Source organism: Syngnathus typhle, linkage group LG5, assembly GCF_033458585.1.
Source record: "Syngnathus typhle isolate RoL2023-S1 ecotype Sweden linkage group LG5, RoL_Styp_1.0, whole genome shotgun sequence".
In the NCBI taxonomy this organism is placed as follows: domain Eukaryota; kingdom Metazoa; phylum Chordata; class Actinopteri; order Syngnathiformes; family Syngnathidae; genus Syngnathus; species Syngnathus typhle.
Genome location: NC_083742.1, coordinates 17,558,431 through 17,568,476, shown reverse-complemented (window position 1 = coordinate 17,568,476; position 10,046 = coordinate 17,558,431). Strand labels below are relative to the sequence as shown.

The 10,046-nt window shown below is 42.4% G+C and overlaps 2 protein-coding genes across 2 annotated transcripts; one reads left to right on the top strand and one right to left on the bottom strand.

Annotated features, from left to right (window-relative positions):
- The first annotated feature begins 10 nt into the window (after positions 1–10).
- Positions 11–7,353, top strand: agpat9l (1-acylglycerol-3-phosphate O-acyltransferase 9, like). The gene is made up of 14 exons (XM_061279194.1): positions 11–1,020; positions 1,618–1,783; positions 2,058–2,124; positions 3,110–3,258; positions 3,326–3,471; positions 3,705–3,779; positions 3,854–3,943; positions 4,021–4,114; positions 4,177–4,292; positions 5,678–5,733; positions 5,890–5,975; positions 6,141–6,269; positions 6,337–6,416; positions 6,707–7,353. Exons 2-14 carry the CDS (start codon positions 1,640–1,642, stop codon positions 6,813–6,815), a joined length of 1,341 nt encoding a protein of 446 aa, XP_061135178.1. The 5' UTR covers positions 11–1,020; positions 1,618–1,639; the 3' UTR covers positions 6,816–7,353.
- A 1,158-nt stretch (positions 7,354–8,511) lies between these two features.
- On the bottom strand, positions 8,512–9,894 carry myl7 (myosin, light chain 7, regulatory). Its single transcript, XM_061279285.1, has 7 exons — positions 9,835–9,894; positions 9,674–9,775; positions 9,534–9,609; positions 9,038–9,142; positions 8,893–8,971; positions 8,770–8,818; positions 8,512–8,697 (listed from the first exon to the last, which is right to left on the bottom strand). Exons 1-7 carry the CDS (start codon positions 9,835–9,837, stop codon positions 8,593–8,595), a joined length of 519 nt encoding a protein of 172 aa, XP_061135269.1. The 5' UTR covers positions 9,838–9,894; the 3' UTR covers positions 8,512–8,592.
- Positions 9,895–10,046: the final 152 nt, after the last annotated feature.

Sequence of the window (10,046 nt, the reverse complement as noted above, 5' to 3'; positions counted from 1 at the left end):
AAAGGAGTTTTCTTCTGCTTTCCTTCTCGGAGGAGCACCAGGCTCCGTTGGTTCATGGGCTCCAACCTTGCCTCAACGTGACGATGGACGCTCCTCAGCCTCACAGCTATGTGTCATGTCTCCTATTTTTTATTAAGTGTAGCCTGTACCCATAAATGGGCTACTACAGTTTCCCTCGATCTTATTTCGGACAGTCTGAAAGCATAAACTGCATTTTTTTCCTCCTGTGGGAAACGTCAAACAAAAGATAAATTTAGCGCAAATGCATTGAAGTTGATACGCGGGTTGCTCGTTCCACTAATACGGTTCTTCAATTTTTGCTTTGATCAAACGCTTTCTATATACAATTTTATATTAGAACAGAATAGCTGCAATGTTTTATTTAGTGTATCTGAGCGAAAGTGCTTCAACGGGATTGTTGGTCATTTTTTTTAACAAAGCGGCTTAGGGTGCAAGTAAAGTGTTGGGACGGCATCGCCAATCGTAAATTACAAATATGGTCGCAAGCTACTTGTGTGTGTGTGTGTGTGTGTGTGTGTGTGTGTGTGTGTGTGTGTGTGTGTGTGTGTGTGTGTGTGTGTGTGTGTGTGTGTGTGTGTGTGTGTGTGTGTGTGTGTGTGTGTGTGTGTGTGTGTCACACACTCATGAATCTACTAACATAATCATGAATCACTTTGGAGCTGTCATCGGTTGATGCTTGATTGTGGATTTGTGAGTTTGTTTCTTCACTGTATTTCTTGTCATTTGATTTACATTTCTTTCATTTTAATTTCTTTGAATAAAGTTGTTGTTTATCTTCATTGGTGTTCAGTGCGATCAGATTATCGGCTCTTACGATGAGTTTTATTCACATCGGCTGAGATTGCTGATGACGCCTTTGAACGCAACTCGCTGAACTTTGGTACACAAACTGTTGAAATGGGCGTGTCCAATGCGCTTAGCGTGCAGTCAAGAAAGCCGAGCCGAGTTACTATTCCTTCCCGAAATAATGTCGCTTTTTACCGCAGGGGACAAGCCGAGGTAGGAGACATCGCAAACTTGGTTGGCAATGTGTTTGTGAACAATTTTTGCGTGATTTGTTTGCACCGCTTGTTTTGGAACTTAGCTGTCTCGAGTGCATAATTGTACAAGTTGTGGTTTGTTGCGGTTTCAAAGAGCATTATTTTTGTTGAAACAAAAAAGCGCACATTTTACATGGGGAAAAAACACCAGCAAGCAAAACTTTAACAAAACGGTAACAATCTGTAATCCCCCCCCCCCCACCCCCCCAAAAAGGAACATCTTCGGCGAACGTGTACTTACTTCCATCATAAAAAAGTGACCAATGTATTTGGCCGAAGTACAGATATGTACAAATGTACAAATATTTTGAAAAAAAAAAAATCACATGCTGCAGGGATAGCAACACATTTTTGGGGGGTACCTTTTGCCATCTAGTGGAAGAGCATATAATTGTTCTGCTTGTCACTATACATTGGTGGCATTGACAGACCAGATTTATCCCACATAATAATTTTCAAATCAATGAAGCAAAATTGGTTGATTTAAAATAATAATAATAATTAATCAGAACAGTGGCTAGGAATCACTGACATCAAGTCTGGCTACTTCTGACAGGCTGTAAAGAGCAAAGGTGGAGATGGATGACTTCTGGACTGTGGTGGTTTGGGCTGGGAGAATCTGGCTGTGCCTGATTGTCAGCCTCATCATGATCCCTGCCATGTTTGGCTTCTCACTGGGCATCTCCGAGACCTACATGAACATCCTGGTGAAAACATTGGAGGTAGGTTGGACCTACTTCAGATCTAGCCTCCTCTGTGGAGTTTGTGTGTGCTTTCTGAAGAAGCTGCAACTTACTTTAGATTTTCAATTGCATAATTGCGAAAGTCAGTCTCGTGTCCCTGCAATTGGTTGACGACCCCTTTCTTCGCCCAACGTCTCCTGGTCTTGCTAATAATTATAATCGCAACCCTGATGAGGACAAGCAAATAAATCACTTGTTAAAAAAGGAATGGATGGCGTAAACCTTCATACTAAAAACGTTTTTCTTCTATTAGTGGGCCACGCTAAAGATACAGAAGGCAACCAGTGAAGAACACGCACTCAAAGCATCTGCATCCAGTGGTAAGTACAAGTAGATGGAAATATAAAAAGTATACACACCCCTGTTCACCTGCCAAGTTTTTGTGATATTAAACAAAATAGATGACTATAAATTATTTCAAACTTCTTCCACTTCTGGCTTATGGGAGAGGAAAACCAATCAATTGAGCTGCACTGGTTATATCGATCAAATGAATGGTGGAAATATTTTCTGAAGTTATTTATCTTGCTCTCTTGTTTTTCCCATATCACCACAAAAAGCTGGTATTTGAACAAGGGTGTGTAGACTTTTTCTATCTAAATTGATCTATTGTGAAATATGGAGGCAAAGTGACTGGCATACTGCATTGTGCCATTTCCTGCTGTAGTTCAAGCCAGGCAAAGCATGTCGTAATCAAAAAGCAAGATGAAGCAATGAATGCGGTTCTCAATGCGTGCGGTGAACACAGGTCGTCTGTCGTGTGCGTTTATGACGGGCCACGGGGTCAAGTTGCTGAGGGAGCTATCTCACGAGATGCTATTACTCAACGCTGTTATCACACGTGCGTGCCTTTGGGGTAAGGGGCGGCTGAACCCTTTTCCAATCAGGCCTCATTTCAGATCCTCCGCAATGAAGGAGGTCTCCTTAAGCTTTTCCATTTGGGTGGCAGGGTTGTTTATGGCCCTCATGACTCAAGTTCCCCAGCCCTTGCTATAAAGAATGAAACAAGCTAGGTCGACATCCAACGTTTGCAAAGTGTGTCACCGTCACATTCAACATGACATAATCCCAACTTGAGTCAGTAATCGATCAGTAATTGTATGTTATTGCGCAACTGCAATTGGATATTTGAATAAATGCTGTTATCTGTAATCCTGGATTTTGCCCTCTGTGCTATCAGTTGAAAGTAGATCAACTTTAGCGAGCCCTCACTTTTGTCGGCCTCGTGATACGTTGGGTCGAGATGACTTCAAACGCAAACCTGAGCTGTCTGCAAATGTCTTGCATGTCTTGTGTGTGTTTTAGCTCTCATCCAGAGGGAAGATGGCTCCATGGAGAAAGAGTTAGAGGAACTAAGACGAAGTCGCCCCAAACCTTCAGAAGGTGGCGATTTTACGCTTAGCGACTGTTTCTATTTTACCCGCCGAGGAATTGAGAGCATCGTCGAGGACGAGGTGCGACGCGTGACCTTGTTGGCATCACGACTTGCAGAATTCTAATCAAATGTTTGACTGATTGAAGGTGACCCAGCGCTTCACTTCAGAGGAGCTGCTCTCTTGGAATCTTCTGACCCGCACTAACAATGACTTCCAGTACATCAGTCTGAGGCTGACGCTGGTCTATGGACTTGGTATTTTTGTCCGGTACTGCATTCTCGCACCTCTCAGGTACACACACGATTCAATTTTTTTTTTAATTGTCTGTAAAGATTAACGCCCCTCTTTGATTGAGATTTGGAGAAAAAAAAATTCATCAGACAAACATTTCTAAATGGAATTCAAGTGACAGCAACATAAAAATGTTCATTAACACATAGGGTGTTAACTTGACTTTGTCATTGTTTGTCTACAAATATTTTGATATTTATTATAAAAAAACTTTTTTTTTGTTCTGTCATCAGGATAACGCTGGCCTGCATTGGCCTCAGCTGGCTGGTCATCGGAACATCTGCAGTGGGGTTGCTTCCCAACTGGAGGTAGCCACAAAGCGCACCGCCAACCGTCCAATGGCTCTTACGTTTTCAAGGCCACGCTCCGTTTTTGTCATCAGGATCAAGTTCTGGCTCAGCGAGTGGGTCCACGTCATGTGCTATAGGATCTGTGCCCGGGGCCTCTCCGCTGCCATCCGCTATCACAACAGGCGAGACAAAACGACGCGAATCGGATCACGCGGATCGGGGTACTCACGACACGCTTTCTCTCTGTTTGGCCCATCAGGGAAAATATACCCCGAAAAGGAGGCATCTGTGTGGCCAATCACACCAGCCCCATTGACATTGTGATACTCTGCAACGATGCCTGCTATGCCATGGTAGGAAGGGCAATGCCCGCCCAGCCAGCCGCCATCCTTTTTCTCATTCTCGCATGCGTCAGGTGGGCCAGGTGCACGGCGGTCTCATGGGGGTGGTCCAGCGGGCCATGGTGCGATCCTGTCCTCACGTGTGGTTTGAGCGAGCTGAAATGAAAGATCGCCATCTGGTGACCAAAAGGTCAGTTGTACATATTTGATTCTCATACCTCGAGGGGGAGTCCTTAGGATCATTATAGCAGTACCGTATTTTCCGGACTATCAGGCGCACCTTCAATGAATGGCCCATTTTAAAACTTTGTCCTTATATAAGGCGCACCGGACTATAAGGCGCACCATTAATGCATCATGTCAGATTTTGAATCCAAATCAAATCATTCTCCATTTTATCTTTTTTTATTTCCTCTTCAGACGCAACAAATTACTTTATAATCACAAAATAATGATCCATAGTCTTTTTGATTCATGATTCATAGTCTTCAGCAGGCCACTTATGATTGATTTCATGACACAATGCTTCGGGCCAGTTTAAATTTAGGAATTTGGTCCATATATAAGGCGCACCGGACTATAAGGCGCCCCGGACTATAAGGCGCACTGTCGGCTTTTGAGAAAATTGTAGGTTTTTAGTAGGGATGCACCGAAAATTCGGCCACCGAAAATTTTCGGCCGAAAATGACCCAAAAGTGCATTTTCGGTTTTTGGCCGAAAGACCTAAATCACCGAAACAACACGGCCGAAACTTGTGATGACGTGAGCAAACAGCGCAGCCAGCACGCGGGAAAATGGGATAAGTCTGCGGTGTGGACTGATTTCACTATCTCAGAGAAAGACCCACGGATAGCGATTTGCAAAATATGCAATGCTGAAAGGGGTGCATCTGCAAAAAGTTTCTCCATGTCGGGTTTAATTCATCACCTGAAATCCAAACATCCCGATCGCCATTCTGAATATGAGAAGAAGGCGACACAGAAAAGGAAACTGACACCGAGCACGCCCACTCCGTCTGTGGGGGACGTTTTTGAAAAGGCAAGAAAGTTCTCTGTGTTTTTATAAGAGAACATATTTAATTTTACAGTCAGTTATAAGCCTGTAAATTATTATTTAATGTACACATGAGTTGGGTCAAGTTAAACATTTTATTTTATTTTTGAATTTTCATTTATATTGTGCATTGTTGTCAGTGCTAAATAAATATTTTCATACTTTTGTAACTGGTTTATTGCAATGCCTTGATTTTAGTGAGGTTAGTACACATGTAGCCATAAATGCTGTGGTTCTAATAACTGACATTTCTTTCGGTGTTTCGGTTTTCGGTTTTCGGCCTTGGTTTCCTCATTTTTGGTTTTCGGTTTCGGCCAAGAATTTTTATTTCGGTGCATCCCTAGTTTTTAGGTGCGCCTTATAGTCCGGAAAATACGGTACTTGTGAGACTCACTGCAGAACGGAAAAATATATATATATATATATATAACAATTGCCCCAAAAAAGCTTTTTTTTTTCCTTTTCTTCTGAGCTGTATTTAAACCACTACCGGTTTCCATGACTTTTCTATGTCACCTTCAGGTTGAAAGATCACGTCAATGACAAGACAAAGCTCCCTATATTGATCTTTCCAGAAGGCAAGTTGAGATGTTTTTCTCGCTAGTGTCAATGGAGGTTGTTACGCCATCTCTGAGTGCTGACAAGTGTATGTAATGTGGCTTTGGACCACACATGCAGCATACACATGCTGGCCAGTGTCATTTTTGAATGGTTTTGCTTTTTGGTGTCCATAGGAACCTGCGTCAACAACACGTCAGTCATGATGTTTAAGAAGGGCAGTTTTGAAATTGGAGCCACAATTTACCCCGTTGCCATTAAGGTATTTAAAACTCTTGTTTGGTCCTTTTAGTTTTCAAATTGTAAAAATTCATCACCAATTTTTTTTTTTCACTAGTACTAATAAGCAACTTATTGATTTATATTCCATATGTTTTAATCACTTTTCTTTTTTTTTTTAAATCTCATTCCTTTTTGTTTCCCTCAGTATGACCCCAAGTTTGGAGATGCCTTCTGGAACAGTTCCAAGTACAGCATGGTGAGCTACCTGCTGAGAATGATGACCAGCTGGGCTCTCGTCTGCAATGTCTGGTATCTCCCGGCAATGCATCAGAAGGTCTGTGCAACATGACACGCACACACGTGACGTTAGACTGAAATGATGACTTTCAACCGCCATGCAGGAGGGGGAAGATGCCGTCCAGTTTGCCAACAGAGTCAAGTCAGCCATCGCTCACCAGGGAGGACTAGTGGACCTGCAGTGGTAAGACATGCATTTTGTTTAATTGCTGTGTTTTTATTGAGCGGCAGGAGTTTATTGAAATAAGGTATGTGTACTTGAGGGGAAGCCTTTATTTGTTTGGACCACTTGGGGACACGTGGCTAAAACAAAGCCAATTAATGCCACCTAGTGGTACATTCAAGACGAAACATAAAAACAAATCAAATGTGAGGATTGCAACGATAATAATACCAACATCCCTCGTGTGTATTTTGTTTCCTATGTTTTATTTTTTTTATAATACATGATTGATCAACTCAAAATATTCACAGGGACGGAGGCTTGAAGCGAGCCAAGGTGAAGGAGTCGTTCAAGGAGCAGCAGCAGAAGCAGTACAGCCACATGGTGGTGGGAGACGACAGCAGCAGTAACAGCGACTGAGAAGATGGTGCGGGGACCAGATGATTTGACTCGAAACTGGTTTCCTCACCACCTGGATGGACCTGCCTTGACACGCTGCGTCTCGCACAAGTGCAATAGTGAACTTTGGGGTGATGAATGGTGAATGCGCTGCTGCTATTTCTGTATTTTTCAGACTTGATTGACACGATGTTTAATATAACAGATTGGAGTTGTTGGATTCAAACAGCGGATGCCTGATGATCAATTCAAGTGCTGCTTTTTTTTTTTTTTTTACACAAATGTTGTCGAGTGAGGTTAATTTCTGTACCATGACAGAAATGTAGAAGCACTTTTGCAAATGGTTAGCACCGCAAAGGATCTTGGTTTTCCTCTCTGAAGTCTGAATGTTGGAAACATTCATAGAGAACTTAAACGTACAAGGAAATAATGCCACTCCATTTGTAACAAGCTCCATAATTTGACTTGGGCTTGTATAAAAGCAGGAACAAATTGTACGGCATGCAAATAACAGCTAATAAATGTGATCGGGGCAAATTGTGAGGTGTTTAAAGGAGAAGGCACAAGTGTGATTTTTTGGTCAACTGTGCAACAGATGCTTCGCTGCTTATTTTGTCCTGGATATTTTCTGTCTTGTGCTGTTCTTCACTGTCATTACCTGAAAAGCAAAAGAAGACATATGAGTTTGTTGGGTACCAGTGGGGCATGCATGTTATTGATTTGGACATTTGAGCACTTACTTAAATGATCAGCACTGTCTTCAGTGTCCTGAAACATCAACACATATCTTACATATAAATAGTATGTCTTCAAAAAAAAAAAAATCCACTTGAAGGCATCCCTCACCTCTGTTAAGTGACTTTTGTTTTTCTTCCTCTGTTCCAGATATCTGTAATGGGTTGAAAATAATGATTAAGCTGCCTGTGTTCAATGATCAACTTTGAAGTAAGATGGCGTCTGAGACGGACAAGTGAGCGCTTCTTGGAAGAAAAAAAAAACCGTTGACAAAAATAGACAACCGCACACAGGAACTGTTGTGACGCACACACACCGATGCCGGCTACTCCATTCATTCATGATTAATTTGTCCCGGAATGTGCGATGCTGGTTTGTCTAATGCACGACGTAAACTATTATTGCTGTATCGATACAAGTTGACAAGAAACATCCCACCGTTGCAGATATGAGTCGCAGTTCCTGTGGTCAAATTTAGCTGGCGTCTTCAGTCCATCCGGCGATCCCACGTCCACTCGACCCGACGCTCCAGATGCAATCGGCATTTCGACCACCTGGGAATCGGACCTGCGCTCATTTGGATGCAGCCCACTCGTCCATTTTGTCGTGCAGAATTACAAACTTCGCCTCTCTTTTTTTTCCAGTGTGACAAATAGGAGTTCATGTTTGTTGTCGTCTCCATAGCAACCGTCAGTAGCCGTAAAAGGGGGTTGGCAGTAGACTTGGGGTGACTTTAAAAATGAGGATGGGTCAAATATTTGTGTTGTCATGGTGACCAGACTCTCCAACACTTATGGAAAAACTGGCAGAAAATAAAAGATAACATGCAACAAAATGTGTTTTTACACGGCTGTATATACTGTTCCTACTCTTTACTGTATGTAATAGATTTTTTTTTAAGTCTATTTTTCTAGAATTTGCGCTCTCTGATCTTGTATGAAATTCTTTGGTGATGAAAAAAGAAATGTTTTACCCAGATGTGAACAGTTATGAACTATACGTAGTTACATTTATTCCAGCTATTTCAAATATTGTTCAATCAGTTCCAAACAGTGAGCCCAGTTCAGGATTCTTCCTTCTCATCTCCGTGTGTGATGATGTAGCAGAGGGACTTGTAGTCGATGTTCCCCGTCGGATCGATGGGAGCCAACGCAAAAGCCTGGTCCACCTTTAAAGCAAACACGACTGACAGCTCACAATGACAAAAGATATTTCGAACGTTGAAAGAATATGAGCGGACCTCCTCCGGTGTGAATTTATCCGCCTGGTTCAGCAATAATCGTCGAAATCTGGACCAGATGGAGAAAGAACCGATTGAGCTTGCGTTGAAAGTAAACACGATGAGTTCATTTTCAAGACCTACTCTTCCTTGTTGACAAAACCTGTCGCGTTGGGATCAAATAGCTTAAAGGCAGCAAGGATGGTGTCTTCGGGATCCGTCCCTGCCCATGAAACAAGATAAATTGACAATTCTGGAAACATATCTACTTGTGAAGGTCACTTCTCACCGTTGAGTTTCTCGCCAAACAGGGACAAGAAGACAGTGAAGTTGATTGGTCCTTTGCCCTCATTCAACATCTCATCCAGCTCCTCTTCCTTCGCGTTGAGCTTTCCTGAGACACACAATAATACATTTTGCAGCACGGCGGATCTTCAAGGGGCAGGCTGCGCCGGCGAGGGTGCGATCACAACTGACTTCATTCATGGCCAACCCAAACGGCTCCTTTAAATCAATGTGTGATTCGAAATGAAAAGCGGATGCAAAGCATTTCCAAGATAAGAATAAATTGTAAACAAATCATGCCGTTTCTTTTCTCGAGTGCGAAAAGATTTCGTAAAATTAAACACAGTAGTCCCACATGTATTTTCCTATTTATTCGATGAAATGAAGACAATGTATTTCAAAAACTAATACCATCAAATCAAATGTACAATAAAACTTACCAAATAAACACGAGCAGCTATTGTTATTGATTTCTTTATAGAATAAAATGAACAGCCTACCCAGTTGTGCATAGGTCTCCTTCAGGTCTTGTTTCTTAATCACGCCATCTCTGTCCTGGTCAATGCAACCAAAAGCCTACACGAAACAAAAACGGAGTCTTTGAGACATGTTATCGTCGTTGCTGTATAGAGGATCTTACCTCCTTGAACTCTTGTATCTGGGACTGCTCAAACATGGAGAAGACATTGGAGCAAGACTTCTGTGCTCCTCTCTGTCTCTTATTGGATGCTTTCTTGCTTGCCTACATCAAATATTCAAGTCACAAACTCAATCTTGTCTTTTTCTAAACATGTAACTTACCATGGCTGCTCCCGTGATGCCGTACGGATTCTCCGGTGGTTTTATATGGAGCCCATGTTATCTGCTAACGCTTATAATAACCAGTGGTGGGAGTGCAGACCCATACATGGATACAACCGCTGTGAGCTGATAAGAAGAGATGCAGGATTCCACTGGGCTGGAAAGGAGAGATACGCCAAGCGGGCAGGCCAAAGAGAGTGACCCCTGACGCT

Excerpts from the sequence above, each read along its gene's own strand:
- myl7 (XM_061279285.1), bottom strand. Across the intron at positions 9,143-9,533 it reads GGAGACCTATGCACAACTGG|GAAAGCTCAACGCGAAGGAA; the intron begins GTAGGCTGTTCA and ends TGTGTGTCTCAG. Across the intron at positions 8,698-8,769 it reads ATAAATTCACACCGGAGGAG|GTGGACCAGGCTTTTGCGTT; the intron begins GTCCGCTCATAT and ends TTTGCTTTAAAG.
- agpat9l (XM_061279194.1), top strand. The coding sequence starts at position 1,640 with ATGGATGACTTCTGGACTGTGGTGGTTTGGGCTGGGAGAATCTGGCTG. Across the intron at positions 3,259-3,325 it reads AGAGCATCGTCGAGGACGAG|GTGACCCAGCGCTTCACTTC; the intron begins GTGCGACGCGTG and ends GACTGATTGAAG. Across the intron at positions 4,293-5,677 it reads CGCCATCTGGTGACCAAAAG|GTTGAAAGATCACGTCAATG; the intron begins GTCAGTTGTACA and ends TGTCACCTTCAG.